The sequence below is a fragment of the Rattus rattus genome, chromosome 6, assembly GCF_011064425.1.
Source record: "Rattus rattus isolate New Zealand chromosome 6, Rrattus_CSIRO_v1, whole genome shotgun sequence".
NCBI classification, from domain to species: Eukaryota; Metazoa; Chordata; class Mammalia; order Rodentia; family Muridae; genus Rattus; species Rattus rattus.
The window spans coordinates 136351319-136370117 of record NC_046159.1 but is presented as its reverse complement, the minus strand read 5'-3'; the positions used below and the strand labels follow the sequence as shown (position 1 = coordinate 136370117).

Sequence of the window (18799 nt, the reverse complement as noted above, 5' to 3'; positions counted from 1 at the left end):
AATGGAGGGAGAGAGAAACCACTTTTTGGAACCTGAGCTGAGACAAGTAACAAGATGACAGGGACCACAAGTTGTGGCTTGGTGAAAAATCAAGAAGGTTCCACTACAGTACGGTGAAAATGGTGAGGTCATTTTTATTTCAGTACTTGACAAAATACCCATAAAGTTCAAAACTTAGACCGTTATACAAAAATAGGTCTCTACAAGTGACATGTTGTCTTCATCACCAGTAGCAAATCTATGAAGCAGAAACTTGTAACTTCAGTAGCTTTGTAAGAAAAGCGCAGGACACCGCACGCTACGCATCCGGCAGCATTGCCATTTGAAAAAGTTTAATCTTTTCACCCATCCGATAAATACACAAAGTTTATAATTTAATCGTTTAAATTAGCATTCCACAATATACATGTAATTTAATGATTACTGTGCATGAACACACACAATGCTTATATACACAAACTCCAGTTTGTCTTCATGTGCTGCTGAGGATTTGTATACAATCATAAGCTGTGTATGTATTGGTCCCGTTGAATATTCACAATACAAAAGCACAAAAGAGCCATTGATTTACAAAAGGGAATCCATTTAATATTCAATAAGTATTTCAAAGGATTATCTCCTCATGCCAAAATGAAATTGAGTAGTCGACCCTGTAAAATAAAATACAAAACAATTAGACTCGTACCTGTTTGAGGGCAGCCAGACAACATGGACAGATGGGTCTGTTTAAAACCATCTCAAAACGCCAGGGGCCGGTGAGGTGTTCCAGGGGTTGTGGTGCTGGCAAATCTAACAATCTGAGCTTGAGTCCTGGAGCCACATAGTGCGAAGAGAACCAATATGCAGCCAGACGTGTGTACACATACACAACCACAAACTCAATGTTTTCAGACCTGAACTTAAAACGTTTTTTTAACAATGTATGCCGTGTGTGTGTGTGTGTGTGTGTGTGTGTGTGTGTGTGTGTGTGTGTGTGTGTGTGTGTGTGTGAATGCAGCACAGAGTGCCCTAAGTCACTGGGTTCCCTGGAGCTGCAGTTACTGGCAGTTACTGGTGCTGGGAACGACAAGTCCGTCTCTAAACAACAGTGTTCTTCACACAAAGCCATCTGCCCTCAGCTTAAATTGAGCTCCAAGAGGCTGACTATAATTAGAGGTCACCTTGACTACCCTATAGCAGTAGAAGAGAGAGTGAGTGCTGATGAGTTTCATGAGCACAGGAAGGTTACTTGGGTTAAATACCCGACTTCTTGAATGAAGAACTGAACTACCTTTAAGTAACTGTGGTCCACAGTATGTGGTATCAATAGAAAAAGAGCCCTTAAAAAATGACCAGGGGCTGAAGAATAGACGGTTTAGCTGTTAGAAGCACTCCTAGAGGACCTGAGTCTGAGTCCCAGCAACCACACAGTAGCTCACAGTCATCTATAACTCCAGTCCGAGGAGGTCTGACGTCCTCTTGTGGCCCTTGCAGGCATCAGGCATGTATGTGGTACACAGACCACATGGAGACAAAACACTCATACATACAGAATAACTAAAAACAAACAAGCAAACAAAAACGAATCCATCAGAGCAGGGCTAGCACAATAGCTTAAACTAAATCGACCCAGTCTTTAGACCAGTAGTGAGTGAATGAAATCAGGGAAGCATTCCTATGATGAATGAAATCTTCCTCTACATAAAGTATGACAATTTGTGTATAGTTCTGAGTAGAATTATTCTTACAAAATCTTAAAAATTACATTTTTATCTATGTGTGTAGGTGATATCCCACAGTGCAGGGCAGAGAGCAACCTGTAGGAGTTGGTCTTCTCCTACCTTGTGGGTTGTGGGGATTGAACTCAGATACTCAGGCTTGGAGGCAGGGCCTTTAACTGCTGAGTCATTATTCCATCTTTACGTTACACACTTCATATGGGGAGGGAGGTATGATGATACTTAGTGTTTTGCAAGGCAAAGCTTGTTGGGATACCATGTGGAAGGACAATGAGTGAAGACAATCGCTACATTACCTGCTTAGGGCAGGGCTTGCTCTACCTTCTACACCTTGCTGCTTTCTACCATACTCTACTTAGGAACAGGTTCTGGGCTGGGCCTCAGACGGTACCCATCATGCATTTTGTCTAATCCAAGTGAAGACTACAAAATCACTGTCAGGGGTGCTGTTGGAACACAGGAGAGATAGTTCTCTGCTAGTCAGAGTTTAAGCTGGGACACTGTGGAATTTCTTCACTGAGCTAAAAGGTTTGATTAACCTGCAGAAGCAAGTTGAGGAGGTAGAGAAAGGCACAAGTGTACTGCCGCTACAGAGAAGTGGTTAAGATCCAGCACCTGACTGTATAGCTCCAAGTCGCCTTTTCAGTGCCTCTAGCCGAGTGACATAGTCTGTCAGAGATTTATCAGGATTGTACTGGTGAAGTTGAGAAGAAGCCATTGAAGTAGAATTTAAGTCTGGAGCACCCGGGTACCTATGGATTAAATTATATTCAGGAATCCAGTTTGCTAGAAACAATGTAGAAAAACTGACAGCCTGCCTCTCCACCCCCACCCCACCCCTCTCCCCCCATCCCCACTTCCACCTCATGCCCCTCCCCCCACCCCACCCCCACCCCCTCCCACTCTATACACTGCCTGAGCAGACTTCTAAATATAGGATAACAAAGAAGTAAATCGCCAATAAATTTAAAGATGCCATTATGAGAAGGCCCAGCACAAGCCCTTCAGAGGTGATCAGAATATGCAGGATTTGTGTTAAGCAACTTTTCACAGATCTACAGTATTATTTTCTTTTTTTGTAATGGATGGTGATCAATACTTTTCCAATGTCCAACTGCAGTATACATCTATAAACCATTTATAAATTGTTTTCTATGCCTTTAGAAACCATTTACAAATAAAAAGTCGCTCTGGCTCTAAACTCCACAGAAACTGCATATAACTAAAGATTCTTAGCTCTCACAATGCAAAGAAGTTATAAGCTCTAACAGTCTACTTCTTGCTGACATGTTACTGTTTACTCCACCCAGACCTGATAAATTCTTACCTATTCTGCAATGGCAAGGGAGACCTAGGGTAGTCCAGATCAAATCTTGAGCGGTATGTTGTGTGTCTTGGTTCTCCATACAGCTCCAGCCCACCAGACGAATGATAGAATGGGTCAGTCTTTTCAATGCCTAAATAAATCCAAATATATCACCATAATGAAAAAAGTCTCAGAAGAGGCCTATAAACCAGTAAGGGTTTAAAAGAATGGTATACGGTAGCTCAGGCTCTAAACTTTATAGAAACTACACACAACTAAAAATGTTTTGCTCTCATAATGCACAAAAGTCATAAGCTCTAACCGTCTACTTCGTACTACTTACAGCTACTTCCAATTCTGGCCAAAAGAGAACGATACAAACCAAAGAGCCTTTCAGTGGTTTTCTGTCTACCTCTGAACATAACTATTTCTGGTATGAAGAACTATGCTTCTAAGAAAATAAACTCATTGGAATATTCCCCTTGTAAATACCTAGTTGCTACCGGATCAAAGGTGTAAGTGCTTCTAAGTGTGTGTGCTTTGGAGGAAAAGTGATATAGATAAAAATACTGCACTTAGTAACCAAATCTTATCTACTCTAGTCTACCTTTACTGGAAACAAAACCAAAAAAATTGTGAAATCAAGACTTGCTAACTTTTTGTGCTAACACAACTCATTATGGTGAAAATCTCATCTCAGTCTAACAGGCTACCCTAACATTTTCAGGGGTCTACACAGGCTTTCTTTGCTGCCTGCTATCAGGACCCCTGAACATGGCTCAGTACTCACACCATGGTGTGTGTCCTTTAATTCTGTGCCCTCTAACTCTGGACCTCCCCGTATACCTCAAATTGTTTCAGCCCTAATGTTTTTCCTACTGATTTCTAGCTATAGAGAGAAGGAATTGCAAGTTACCATTATTATAATAGCCACGTTATCCCAGAAACACTATAATGTTAAACAGGAGCCGATGTAAGTATCGTTTCACAAAAATCCTGGAATTCAGAATAGCTACTTCAAAAGGATTGGACCCTATTTCTAAGAATTGCAAAGTTATAAAATGGTGTGCAACAGCTTAAATGTATGGGAACAGAAGATCAAAAAAGAAAGTTAAGGCCTTACGTGGCTGACAGCCATAAATGGATAGGGAAAAGATTTATTATAGTGGTGGGGAATTCAGAAAAATATTCCCTTATTATCAGACAGAGACAATCCCTAAAAGAAGGAGTGAAATGAAAAATGCTTCACCAAAAAAATAATTAAAAATGGCATCCCGAACAACCCCAGACTATGCAGGTTGTCTAGCAACAGGACACAACAGGGACAAGTCAATGTGGTAAAGCAATGGCCCTTAATTAAAGAAAAATTACAGGCACTTGAGCAGTTGGTATTAGAGTCGCTGACTGCTCAACAAGAGTCTACCTGCCCATGGAATTCCCACGTAGTTGTTAGAAAAAAGAAATCAGGGGAAATGGACAATCTTAACCTGTTTGAGAGTTGTGAATCGAGTAATCCAACCAAAGGGTCCATTACAGCCTGGATTCCTTTGCCTTTACTACCTAAGGCATGACCTATGATATGAGAGCAGGATAAAGGAAAATTTGCCTTCACAGTGCCTACATATAAAAATGCTCAACCTGTAAAAAGGTATCAGTGGAAAGTTCTACAAGGAATGTTAAATAGTCCAACTTTATATCAATATTTTGTGCAACAACTGCTAGAAAACAAAAATAATTTTGCACTGTTGGAGTTTACAGACTGCATCTGATAAAATACAGATAGGAAACTTTATCCACTATCTTAGATTATAAAATAAGTGAACAAAAAATTCAACCACAACAGGTACAGATAAGAAGAGACCAGTTGCAAACCCTTAATGATTTTCAAAAATTAATGGATAATATTAACTGGATATGACCCACCATTGGATTAACTACTCCTGAGTTAAGAACTTTGTTTCAAACATTACAAGGAGACTCAGACTTAGACAGTCCAATACAGCTAACAAAGGATACAAAAAAGAGTTAATTTCAGTATAAAAGACTGCAGGATGCGTTCATGGATCACACAGATCCCAAATAGGACTGCACTTTTGTTATTCTGCTTCAAGTCATTCTCCTACTGGGCTCCTAATGCAACGGAAAGATAGTATTTTAAAATGGATCTTCTTAGCACACAAAGTAAATATGTAAAGACTTATGTAGAAAAGGTTTCTGATTTAATTATAAATGGAAGAATAAGACTGTGTCAATTGTCAGAAATAGACCCAGCAGAAGCCATAGTGCCTTATACTAATGCTTAGATTATGTCACTATGGGTAATTGATGGTAAAGAGCTTATAACAACTATTTGAGAGAAATTAATAGCAAATATCCTAAAAGCAAGCGGCTTCGGTTTATAAAAAAGAACTAATTAGATTCTCCCATGTATTATAAAAGGAATGCCCATTCCTGGAGCACCTACATTTTATACTGATGCAAATAAATTAGGAATGGCTTGTTTTTAGTCAGAAAAAAAAATAAGCAAAGTAATTCAAAGCCCATATACTTCAGTTCAAAAATCAGAGTCCTGTGCAACTCTATGTATGGCTCTACTAGATTTTCCTGAACAACTTAATATAATTACTGACTCTCAATATGCAGAGTTGTTTTGCATATTGAAACTGCTAAATTTATTCCTGATCATTAAGAATTAACATTATTATTTATACAACTGCAACAGGCAATCAGACATATAAACTATCCATTATATATCATCCATATTAAGTCTCATACAGTCTTGCTAGGTCCATTAGCCCAAGGAAATGAAGAAATTGACCAATTATTAATAGGAAATGTGTTAGAAGTGTCAAAATTACATGAAAAAAAAAAGTGAGCAGTAAAGGTTTAAAGAAGAAAAGTTCCTATCACCCGGCGACAAGCCAAGGAAATGATAAGGAGATGTCCTACTTGACATGCGTAACCAACCCCACTACCCACTGCACACACCCTAGGGCACCAAAGGAAATGAAGTCTGGCAGATGGATGTGTTTCTCTTTGCAGAATTTGGAAAACTAAATTTTGTACACCATACTATCGATACACATTCAGGGTTCAATGGGCAACTGTGTACACCACACTATCGATACACATTCAGGGTTCAATGGGCAACTGTGTACACCATACTATTGATACACATTCAGGGTTCAATGGGCAACTGTGTACACCATACTATTGATACACATTCAGGGTTCAATGGGCAACTGTGTACACCATACTATTGATACACATTCAGGGTTCAATGGGCAACTGTGTACACCATACTATTGATACACATTCAGGGTTCAATGGGCAACTGTGTACACCATACTATCGATACACATTCAGGGTTCAGTGGGCAACTGTGTACACCATACTATTGATACACATCCAGGGTTCAGTGGGCAACTGTGTACACCATACTATCGATACACATTCAGGGTTCAATGGGCAACTGTGTACACCATACTATTGATACACATCCAGGGTTCAGTGGGCAACTGTGTACACCATACTATCGATACACATTCAGGGTTCAATGGGCAACTGTGTACACCATACTATTGATACATATTCAGGGTTCAAGGGGCAGCTGCTCTGATTTCTGAAAAGGCTGATTCTGGAAGCAGTGGCTATTATGGGGACGCCTGTACAAACTAAGACTGACAGTACCCTTGCATATGTCTCCAGTGGGATGCAATTCTTTGTATACTGTAATATAAAGCACATTAGAGGTATACTACACAATCCTGCAGGACAAGCAATTGCTTAAAGATCTAATCGCACATTAAAATAAATGCTTATAAAACAAAAATGAATAAAGACCCACAGGAATAGACTAAACATCTGTGTGATAACTTTAAATTTTCTGAACATTAGTGTGAAAGGAAGGATAGTGGCTGACACTGGATTATAGAAAACACTTTAGGAAGTGAAAAGCAGTGGATACCGCCAAACCCATAAGGCTCAGAGTGGGGCAGGGGAGGTCTTCTGAAAACTGTGGACATTGACCAGACAGAGCAAAGAAGAGGGCCAGACCTTCCCCGGCAAGCCAGAAAAGCCTGGACAAGAAACGTTCAGCACCTAGCAACTGACAGGCCCACGAGCAAGACTTTGATCTCCTGCTATACAGGGCCGTCCTCAGTGCAGAGCAAGCACAGGCCCATGAGCAGGACTTTAAGACAGACCATGCTCAATACCACATCCTGCAAGCTCAATCAGGACTACAAGCAAAGGTTCACAGAGCCGGGGACGGAGCTTAAGACTTCAGTGAGGAACTCCAAAATACAAGAGGGTAGAAGATGGAACAGTCTAGGAGTAAACGAAGCAGTGCTCAATTACAGGAGAGAGAAGCACCCCATTAGGTTAACTCATTTGTGGATGTGCTCCTGAGAGAGCTACAGACGGATCACACCATACACCTGAGAACCCTGGAAAAGAAACTGGGAAGAACCGAGAAGCAGCTTCAAAACTGTATAATTAGCAACTAAAATAAATGGGGGCGAATGTAGTATGAAATATTTTATGTGCCTGGCCCTTGAGTGACCCTATGCTCTTCAGCGGCAGTTGGCTTCTGAGAACAGGGGTGGATATAAAAGCTAGCAGAGACTGAGAAAGAGAGTGAGAAGGGAGTTGGAGAGAGGAGGAGGAGGAGGCAGAAGTAGGGTCCAGGAGACCGAAGAGACAAGGAGGGGAGAAGAGGGGAGGTGGATGGTGGAGGGAAGGAGAGGGAGGGACAGGAGAGGAAGAGGAAAGGAGAGGGAGGGGAGGGGAAGGGGAGGGGAGGGGAGGTGAAGGAAGGGAGGGGAGGGGAAAAGAGAATAGATTGAGCGGGGTAAAACTGAGACAGTTGAAAGTGAGTTGGGCTGGCAGACTGAGCCTGAGAAGATACTGTGAGGAGACAGAGGAACTCGCAAGCAGCTATACGAGATTATAAATCCAAAGAGTAAGAGCAAAACAGTTACAGTTTTTGTACTCACTGTCTTCGGACAACAACAGCATTAACTAGTTATCTGACAGCAATTGCTCATGAGTCTCAGAGTCATATACAGAGATTATGCCTTTTTTAACCTTACCTGGACTCAGGCCAAAGCCATCCCTGTTAATATTGATGGAGCTAGTACTTGTCACTTGCTGCCACCGCCGCACCAAAAATTTCATTCTAAAAGAGCCAAACGAAATCTCAAAGCAAAGTCATAAATACAAACATGTACACCCCACAGAACCATGCCATTTAATTATGACCACAAACGTGTCAGCACAGCCACGGGACCACCTCAGCTAAACGACATACTCCACTGGTTCATGGTTCATTCTCCAGGTACAGCAAGGCCATGGCCTCCCTTCTCTCCCCAAGAGGCCAATGCTAATGCCTCCAATTAGTGGCACAGAATGGGATGAAGGGAAAAATGGACAGAAAAACAGTGGTCAAAGAGAGGATGAAGGTAATGGAAAGAGGAGGAAAGAAAGGAGGTCAGGCAGAGGATATGAGAACAAATTTCAACAGGCAGTGACAGGAGGCCAGGGAAACTGGGGGAGTGGTAGACCCTGTGATCAGGGACAAAAACAGTGATGGTTCCAAAAAGATTGAAGGTGTGTCACCAGCGCTGAACTCCTTGCTGACTGCCCATTCTGCCCTGGGCTATGGAACTTTTTGGAGTACCAGTTGCAATTTCAGAGTCCAATTTAAGGAGGGTTAAAATACCATGAGCCTATAGCAGCGCACACATGAGAGGGACGAGCCAGGCATGGTGGGGACCCCTTTCACTTCCAGTACTCAGGAGACAGAGGCAGGCGGATCTCTGTGAGTTTAAGGCCAGCCTGGTCTACATAGTTCCAGGACAGCCAGAGTGGCAGAACGAGAGTCCATCTCAAACCATCCCTAGAGGGAAGGGGGTGAGGGCTTGATAGTAGCTTTTCTCCTGCAGGGAGCCTTCCGAACCTCTCAGCTGTCCAGGCTGACCCCTGTCCCTCTGAGGACACTCAGTGTCTCTGAGGTCTGTGCACTCTGCTCTCTCCTCATGGAGAGGGAGATGGCCCAAGGCAGGCGCTGTTTATTAATGCACCCACTGGGACGGCCCTACCTCACCCCACACGAGGCGGGGAGGGAGCAGTGGAGCCGGTGAGGCTAACGTGAGGGCCGGAGGAGGGAGGCAGGTCAGAGGCCAGCAGTGAAATAAACCCTGGCTCCAATGTAGAGCTGCCATGATGGACGGACAGACAGACAGATGGACGGACGGATGAAGGGAGGATGATCTCCTGCCTAGCTGCCTCAGCTTGTCACCTCCACCTGCCTCATCTGGGAACTGAATTTCTTGACAGTAGCTTTCCGTTTAGTTTTCTTTGGTAAGTACGGCACAGGTATTTGACCAGAAGCTGTGCACCTATTACCAAGTAGGGGCTGGAGAGGGTGCAGAGGTGAAAGCAGTGGCTGCTCTCCCGGGTGAGCCTCGTTTGAGTCTCAGAACCTACTTGGTAGCTCATGACAACCTGCAGCTGTGGACCTGGGAGACCTGACACCCTCTCCTGGCCTCCACAGGCTCCAGGCACCCATGTACACAGACATACACCCGGGCACAGCACAGTCCATGCAAAGTAAAAGTTTAAAAAAGAAGGGAAAGAGGAGGAGAAACAGCCAAACTCTGAAGAGGGACCAAATGTTAGCCGACTGGCACGACTTCTTAAAAATCAAACTTTCTTTTACACTCAGGTTGTGTGGAGACAAAGGGGATGGAGAAACACAGCCCAAGCAGGCAGGAGGGGCACCGCTGGGTCCTCACTCTGCAGTCAGCAGCAGGACCAATGCTAAGTGCCCGGCTGAACTGCTAGGGAGGAGATGGGAACACTGGAGCGTCCCATCCCTGACCCTTTCTCCTGCATAGCCTATGCGTTCAAAGCTAAGTTTATTTGGATTTTTTTTTTTTTTTTTTTTTGGAAGGACAATGTGGACTGGGACTGGGTTTACACAGAGCAGAGATTGTGCCGACAGGGTGAATACCTGGAGAGAAACCACCAGTGTACAGTTCTAAAGTGTCTGCATCACACTTATCTTCCTTGCGGGCTTATGATCAAAATGGTTTTCTTCAAGACTTTACCTTGAGATGGCAATAGACACTCTGACGGCAGAGCGGAACCGGGTGAACCCCTTCGGGTGGCTGCTGATTGTCTTGGGATCTTTCAAGGCTGGGTGTCCCCCCATTCGGGCCAGAACCCCCAGGGTGGCGTCCTCACACTCCTGGAAGCCCCCCAGGAGCAGCAGGAGGTATTTTTTCTGATATATGAGAGCCTTCCGGAAACTTGAAGCTCTCAGGTATTTGTTATAAATTTTCTGTATTTAAAGAGAAGAACAAAGACATCAGTGAGAAATTATTCGAGTTGCTCTACAGAGGAAGACTACCTAGAGGTAAAAAGAAAGTGTCAGTCCGCGTGCCAGGCTGGGGTCTTCTGTGACAGACACGCTGACAGAGAGAGAAGCAGCCTTGAAGCACACTTGTGAATCAGAGCTGTGTTTGTACTGATGTGGGAGTTAGCCCTTTTAATCACATTTGTGGCAAATACTTTTGTCATATATGTTTTTAAAATATCAACTTTATTTTTTTTCATTAGTCACTCATCCATTTAACTTGTTAAATAAAATTTTCTCTGTCCCTCTGTGTCCACTCCATAGTTGTTGTCTGTCCCTCCGTGTCCACCCCATGGTTGTCTGTCCTGCTGTGTCTACCCCATAGTGTTTGTCTGTCCCTCTGTATCCACTACATAGTGTTTGTCTGTCCCTCTGTGTCCACTACATAGTGTTTGTCTGTCCCTCTGTATCTACCCCACAGTTGTCTGTCCCTCTGTGCCATCCCATAGCTGTCTGTCTGTCCCTCTGTGTCCACCCCATAGTTGTCTGTCTGTCCCTCTGTGTCCACCCCATAGTTGTCTGTCTGTCCCTCTGTGTCCACCCCATAGTTGTCTGTCTGTCCCTCTGTGTTCACCCCACAGTTGTCTGTCTGTCCCTGTGTCCACCCCATAGTTGTCTGTCTGTCCCTCTGTGTCCACCCCATAGTTGTTTTCTGTCTCTGTGTCCACCCTGTAGTTGGACTGACTACTCCAGGGCCTTGTCTTCCTCTCCACTGTGGCTTAGGTTAACTGGTCGAGGCAGCTTTACTATGGCATTCATTCTCAGCATTACAGGCCTCGCACAGGGCACGAAGCCCTTCCATGGACGGTCAGGGTGCTTTGCTTAGGAGTTAAAAGAGAAGACTTTGGGTTGTCTATTGAGGATGAGAGTCCAGGAGGTAGGGCCACACTGCTGACAGCCAGAAAAGCAGGGCTGAGCGTGCTCCAGTTCTGGGAATGGCTCTCTACAGGCAGCGACACTGTAATTATGGCAGACTGAAAAAGGTGCCCAGGGACAGCCTAAGCGAGGACCTACGATCCGTGGTCTGTCCCCTTTGGTCAGCAGGAAGGACTCGTGAGCATGAAGACGCTGCCTACCTGCAGGGCGGCATGCTCAGAGTCAGGGCTCAGGCTGCGCAGCAAAGCGTCATTGCGCAATTCAGCTTTCAGTTTATACACCTTCGCCTCTGCCCTTTTCAACGCTTTCTGAAGAGATAGCTTTTCTCTGTTCCAGACTTCCTTTTCTGAAGCAATTATGGCTTCGATGTCAGCGGGATCAATAAATGAAAACCTAGAACACTGCGGAGACATGGCATCTCAGATCATTTTCAAGAAGATGACTGAATTAAAGCACGATGGATTACCCAACCCCACAGGGAAGCAAGCTCACAGCTACAATCACGCCGTCTGGGTCTAAGTGCTCAATCTTACACACCACTGAGACTGGATGGACGAGAGGGGGTGGCTCTCAGGGTGGCCACATGAATAAGCTACTTACTTAACTATGAAGTTGTTTTGCCAATCTTTTCTACCTTAAAATATAAGGGTAAATACAGAGAATAGCTCTTTTCTTTGTAGCTTTAAAAACAAATTTAAATTCAGAGACTACCTTATTAGTTTGAAATATATAAGTCCTTTTTTAAAAAAAAAAAAAAAAAAAAAAAAGGCAGGCTCTCACAGGTGAAGGAACACTATACCCTTGCTAGTTAGAGACTTGGTAACGCAGACCAGATTAGCTTTGAATTCAGAGATCGTCTACCTTTGCACCTAGTGCTGGGATTAAAGGTATGTATCGCCATGCTCAGACTGACATCATCTTTCACTTGGTCATAAACTTAGTAACTAGAATCTAAAGAGAACAATAATCACTATCTTTTGACCATTTCTTCAATGTATCTGCATTCAGGCAACACACACGTTTATATTTTAGACTTGATTGAGTGTGGTAGAGAGACCTCCCCCAATCACTGGTATTTTTACTATTATTGTCATCATATATATTTCCTACGCATCCCAATAAGATTCATATATGATATCTTTAGACTATGGTTAAAAGTAAAACTGGAGAGACGCCCCTGACTCTGAATTACTTCTACACGCAGACGTACACAGTCTCTGCCGGCTCCCGTGTGCCAGTGACACCTGTTGAGCTCCTCCAGCTTCACCACTATGCTCCTTAAGGTGTTCTTTTCTTCCGTCAGTTGGTTGATAAGTCTTGTTAGCTCAGTATTTTGTCTCATTAGGCTTTCCGTTAAGGAGCCGCAAGAAGAACTGGGGGGTGCTAAGCTGTGCTGGAAAAACAATGACACAAGTTATATAGACAGACACACATGGACATGAGTAGCTCCCGTAAAAGCTAGCAGGTGCTGACACAGATTCAAGAACTGGTGCTTGGTAACAGAGAGCGGCTGGGGAGGGCACAGGAAGCAGACAGAGGCTCAGGCAGGAGAGTGCTGAAGAAGTAGCAGCACTTCGTCAGGCTAAACGTTGCTGCGTGTCATAATGTCAGACCTAAGCACAGCAACGGAGAGCCAAGGGGACTTTAGGAGGTGCCACCACAAACAAAAGTGACATGTTTACAAACATTCCTCTGGCAGCAGTGCGTGAGGGAGAGCAGCTTAAGGACAGAGACTTGACCACTGCACCTAGCAGGTCGGTCAGAAAGTTGTAACGGTTTACACAGGGAATACTGAGGCTGGGACAGAGTAAATGGCACACGAATGGACATCCACACAGTGTGTGGCTGCTCATACACAGGAAGGGGAAAGGAACACGGTCTGTGGTGACGGCCAGCTTCCCAAGCTCAGGTGACATCGCAACCAAAAAGGGAATGAGAGAGGGAGGAAGAGGGAAGAAAAGACAATGTTCAGACTCGATGTATGTGGGAGAGTTTCCTCCAAGGATGCTGGTCATGGGGCTACAGTGGACAGCAACTACACAAGGGCAAGACTCTGGTGGCTTTGTTCACGGAATCCCCAGGACCTCAGGCAGCACCTGGGACACAGCAGGTGCTCACCAAGGCCAAGAAACAGGTTTCACAGTTGGAGTTAGGAGAGAAGCAAGACTACAGAAGCAAGAGGAAGGATGGGCAGGCCTGACTGACAGCAGGTTGTGTGAGAGCAGAAACACAGAAGGCAAGGAAAACAGGACTTAAGAAAGTGAAGCACGCTTTTACTCCCAACTCTCAGGAGGCAGAGGCCACACAGCCAGGCTGAAGGCAACCTGGTCTACACAGCCAGTTCTAGGACATCCAGGGCCACACAGAGAGACCCTGTCTCAAGTAGTCAAAAAGATAAAAAAGCCAAAAAAAAAAAAAAAAGTGTCAAATGTGCAAAGTCACGAAGAGGGAGTGAAAAGCTCCACAGAGCAGTCACCTGTGAGGGAAGACAAGGGCAGGACTGTAAGCTCATGGGAGGTCGGACAGGGAAGCCAGGTTACGCTCTCAGGGAGCCGTGACTGTGACTAAGAGGCTAAGTATACAGCAACAATAATGAATGTGCCTCCCCTCAACTCTCAACACCTGCTTGGGGTAGCGAAGCACTGTATTTCAAATAAAAAACAAACAAAAGCAATCAAAACTCTTACAAAACAGTCTGCTAATCTTCAAACAGTTCGTAATGTATTTGATCTTTGTTCTCTCTACAAGGAATGTTTAAAAGTCTTACCTCATCGCCTGGCTGGCCAGTCAGTTTCTGTAGTTGCAAAATAATTCCATCGATATTCTCCTGAATCCAGATAAATGCATCATCACTTGCTGTTTCAAACTGTAGCCTTTAAGGAAAAGACAAAATTGAAAACAGACCTCTCAACGACACTTCCTAACGCACGCTTAGGCTTGGGACTGATCTTGCTGACTAACACACACTAGCAGCTAGAGGTCCCCTTCACCTGACTTTCCTGGTTCCGATGTTAGTTTAGCTGTTTTCACATAGGTAATTTCTGCTACAGAATACCATCTAATGTGGGCGCACAGTATCTTTAAAACATCTCTTCTTCAGTACGCATGTGCGGTTTTTACTCCTGGGAAGCAGAGTCAGGCAGATTTCTCTGCATGTCTGAGGCCATCCTGGTCTACAGAGTGAACTCTAGGCCACTCAGGACTACACAGTAAGACCTCGACTCAACAAAACAAAACCAAAATCAACGTTCTGTCGCTCTTGGTCACTGTCATGTGTGTCACTGTACCGCACAGGAGGAGGTCTAACCTGTTGCAGGCTTTCTGTGCCACATGCTGCAGCTTTGAAGCCACATGCTGAAGTGTCTGTCTGATCACTTCCAGGTCATGACTATGGTCAAGTTCTCCATTTATTTCAATCAACTTCGTGAAGTTCGTGTCCTTGGTCTCTCCCATCTTCTGTTGAAGAACCCAATTTCTAGTCCGGTCGTCAGTGAAGGTCCAGCTGGCGGGCTGATAATTTCAAACAGAGAAAGAAAACACTCCCGAGTGAGCAGCATTTCGTTTTCTTTCTCTAGGGAACAAAACGACCACCCACACTCCAGATAAAGTTCTACAGACACCATTTTGGGATGATTTGAACATAATTATTTAAGTAACTCAATAACAGTATTTGAAGTTTAAAAATATTTTAAAATATTAAGGGTGTTTAAAAATATTAAAACTACTCATAACTTAAAAAAAAAAAACTTATTGTCTGTGTGCATAAATATGTGAGTGCAGCGAGCGGTGCAGCTGTGCCACAGGGTGCACCTGGGTGGCAGAGGACAGCTTTGTGGAATTGGTTCTCTCCTCGACATGGGTTTAAGACTAAACCAGGCCTGCAGATCTAACCCGCTGCCTCAGAAATACTGTAAAGGAAACAAAATTTAATACCACCTCATAAACATTGTAAAGGAAACAAGAAATTACCTCATTAAGATTCTGATACACAAGTCCTCTGCTTCCCCGTTTTTCCTCGGGTTCCAGCTCCTGCTTTTGGAATTCCTGCATGATCCCCTGCAGTCGCTTCCCCTCCAGGTCTAGCTTATATACCTGCTGTCTTTTCTCCTGCAGCTGGCGCTGCAGCTCCTCCACTTTGGACTGCAGCTCCTGCATTTTCTTTTGGCCCTGGGTGTTTGCCTCCTGTTCTGTCTGCAGTGTCTTCTGGTGAACCTGTCTGTCCTTTTCCATCTGTTGCCTTGTTTGCAAGGAATCTAGTTTGTATTTTTCTGTTTCACTTAAGAGTTCTACTATGCGGCTGTGTTTTTCCTCCAGTTGTTTCTGTAGCTCTTTAAGTAGGTCCTCAGAAGGCAGGGCTGGCGGGGGCTGCCCGCCATCATCACGGTTCTGCAGCTGGGCATACAGCTCCCGCTCCTTGTCCAGGGTGCTCTTCATCTCCTGGATCCTGACTTGCTCTGACTCCAGTAGAGCCTGAAGCCCTAAGTTGCGGCCTTGCTCTTCTGATAACTGGGCATCGTGCAACATTTTCTGTGACTCCATTTTCTGTTGAGATTCATTTAGTAGCTGCTTCTGTTGTTCCAAAAGGAGGTTTAACTGTGTATTTTTCTGTTTTTGATCTTCGAGTGAAAATTTCAGATCCTTAAAGTGAAAATGTAATTTAAGATGAACACATTAATATTAAAAATACCATTAAAGAGTAGGAGCACAACTGTGGTAACAGCAGCATGGAAGCATTGGTAACTGAAGATGGAATTGTTACTCAGTAGAAAGTGGCAATTATTTAGATAGCCAGATGGCTTGCTTGCATCAAGGATATAGACACAATCTTCTCTGGCTAAATATAAAGCAGAGAACGTTTCTCCAAATGACAATCTTCAAAATATAAGTGTTCTTATGCTACCTTTTCAATATGTTAATGGAATATATTTAAAAAATGTAAGAACTTATATACAAAGACACAAGAAAGTAATGTTCCACAGTGTCACGATAAGCAAAGAAGAATCACGGCCTAGGGGAGGAAGCCATCTTTAGAGAGGGAAGAGGTCATGGAGTGACCATGAACTTAAAGCACAAGGGCACTCGTGGGGAGGAAAGGAATGGCTGCAGGATGGCCTGGGAGCATGAGCAGCCAATGAGGATGGGGAATGAAGCAGAGCAGAGAAGGACACGCCTTACACACGCCTTACACACGCCTTACACCGACACCTGCTGGAGATGCTTCCCTTTGTCCACTGCACAGTTTTGACTTCTTTGCCAGAGCTCAGGTGTCCATAGGTGTATGGGTTTACCTCTGGGTCTGCAATTCCACTGATCAAGCTGTCTGTTTTATACCAATTCCATGCGGGTTTTATTACTATAGCTCTGTAGTAGAGCTTTAAATCAGGCCTGGTGATACCTCCAGAAGTTCTTTTATCGTACAGGATTGTTTTAGCTATCCTGGGTTTTTCTATATTAAATTGAGAATTGCTCTTTCAAGGTCTGTAAAGAATTGCGCTGGAATTTTGATGGGAATTGCACTGAATCTGTAGACTACTTTTTGTAAGATGGCCATTTTTATTATGGTAATCCTACTGATCATTGAGCATGGGAGATCTTTCCATCTTCTGAAACTCCCTCGATCTCTTTCTTCAGAGACGTGAAGTTCTTGTCACACGGGGCTTTCACTTGCTTGGTTAGAGTTATACCAAGATATTTTATATTATTTGTGGCTATTGTGAAGGGTGTCATTTCCCTATTTTTTTTCAGCCTGTTTATCATTTGTATATAGGACAGCTACTGATTTTCTTTTTCAGTTCATTTGTTATCCAGCGACATCACTGAAGGTATTTATCAGCTGTAGGAGTTCCCTAGTAGAATTTTTGGGGTCATTTACACATATAATATAGGGATACTTTGACTTTTTCCTTTCCAATTTGTATCACCGTGATCTCCTTTAGTTGTCTTATGGCTCTAGCTAAAACATCAAGTACTGTATTGAACAGATATGGAGAGAGTGAACAGGCTTGTCTTGTTGCTTTAAGTTTCTCTCCATTTAATTTGAAGTTGGCCATCAGCTTTCTGTATCCTGCCTTTATTGTGTTTAGGTATATGTCTCATGTACCTGATTGCTCCAAGACTTTAAGAATGCAAATAGATCCATATCTATCATCTGCACAAAGCTCAAGTCCAAGTGAATCTAAGACCTCAACATAAAATTGGACACTAAATCTCATAGAAGAGATAAATCTAAATCTCAAGAGGGAATAGCTTCAAACACATTGGCACAGGAGACAATCTTCTTAACAGTATACCAATGGCTCAGATCAACAATTGATAAATAGGATCTTATAAAACTGAAAAGCTTCTGTAAAGGAAAAGACACCATCAAAGGGACAAAACAGCAGCTTACAGATTGGGAAAAAGATCTTCACTAACCCTACATCTGACAGAAGGTTAATATCCAAAATATATAAAGAAAACAAGAAACTAGACATCAACAGACCAAATAATCCAGTTGAAAAAAATGGGTACAAATCTAAACAGAGAATTCTCAACAGAGGAATCTCTAATGTAAGAGAAGCAGCTAAAGAAATGCTCAACATCCTTAGTCATCAGGGAAATGCAAATCAAAAGACTCTGAGGTTCCACCTCACACTCGTTAGAATAGCTAAGAACAAAAAGGAAAGTGAGAGCAGATGTGGAGAAAGAGGAACACTCCCCCATTGCTAGGGGGAGTGCAAGCTGGTACAACTACTCTGGAAATCAGTCTGGAGGTTCCTCAGAAAATTGAGAATAGTTCTACCCCAAGACTCAGCTATACTCACTCCTGGGCATACACCCAAAAGATGCTCCCCCATACTACAAGGAGCCTTGCTAAATTATGTTTATAACAGCTTTACTCATAAGAGTGAGATATTGGGAACAACCTAGATGTCCTTCAAACTGAAGAGTAAAGAAAATGTCATTCATTTACACAATGGAATATTACTTAGCTCTCAAAAACAATGGCATCACGAAATTTGTAGGCAATGGATGGAACTAGAAAATATGATCCCAGGTGAGTTAACCCAAACCCCAAAGGACATGCATGGTATGTAAGCGGACATTAGCCACAAGTACAGAATAACCATGCTATAATCCATAGACTCAAGAAAGCTAAGTAATAAGGAGGGATGTTTGAATCTCACTAAGAAGGGTGAAATAGAATAGACATTATCAGTGTTTGAAGGAAGAGAACTGGGTGGGGAGGGGGTAAGGAGTGGAGCAGGAGGGATCAAGTAGGAGGACAGAGGGGGAGAGTACAGGGAGAGAACTGTAGTCAGTGAGAGTCAGAGGGGCATCAGTAGGAAAAGCGAGAAACCTAGGGCAATGGAAACTCCCAGGGATCTGTGAGGGTGACCCTAGCTAAGACTTCTAGAAATGGGAGATATGGAACTTGAAACAGCCATCTCCTGGAACCAGGCAAGACATCCAATGAGGGACTGTGACACCAACCCAACC

At 43.5% G+C, this 18799-nt stretch overlaps 1 protein-coding gene across 1 annotated transcript in view; it reads right to left on the bottom strand.

The window, feature by feature from the left end:
• Positions 1-109: 109 nt before the first annotated feature.
• Positions 110-18799, bottom strand: part of Akap9 (A-kinase anchoring protein 9) — a 134581-nt gene continuing 115891 nt past the window's right edge. Inside the window, exons 40-49 of the mRNA XM_032907010.1 lie at positions 15290-15958; positions 14628-14830; positions 14088-14193; positions 12531-12713; positions 11521-11721; positions 10137-10369; positions 8118-8203; positions 3046-3175; positions 2334-2470; positions 110-650 (exon numbers count right to left, since the gene is read on the bottom strand). Of these exons, the coding sequence (XP_032762901.1) occupies positions 613-650; positions 2334-2470; positions 3046-3175; positions 8118-8203; positions 10137-10369; positions 11521-11721; positions 12531-12713; positions 14088-14193; positions 14628-14830; positions 15290-15958 (1986 nt within the window). The 3' untranslated portion in view covers positions 110-612. The remainder of the gene's footprint in view (positions 651-2333; positions 2471-3045; positions 3176-8117; positions 8204-10136; positions 10370-11520; positions 11722-12530; positions 12714-14087; positions 14194-14627; positions 14831-15289; positions 15959-18799) is intronic.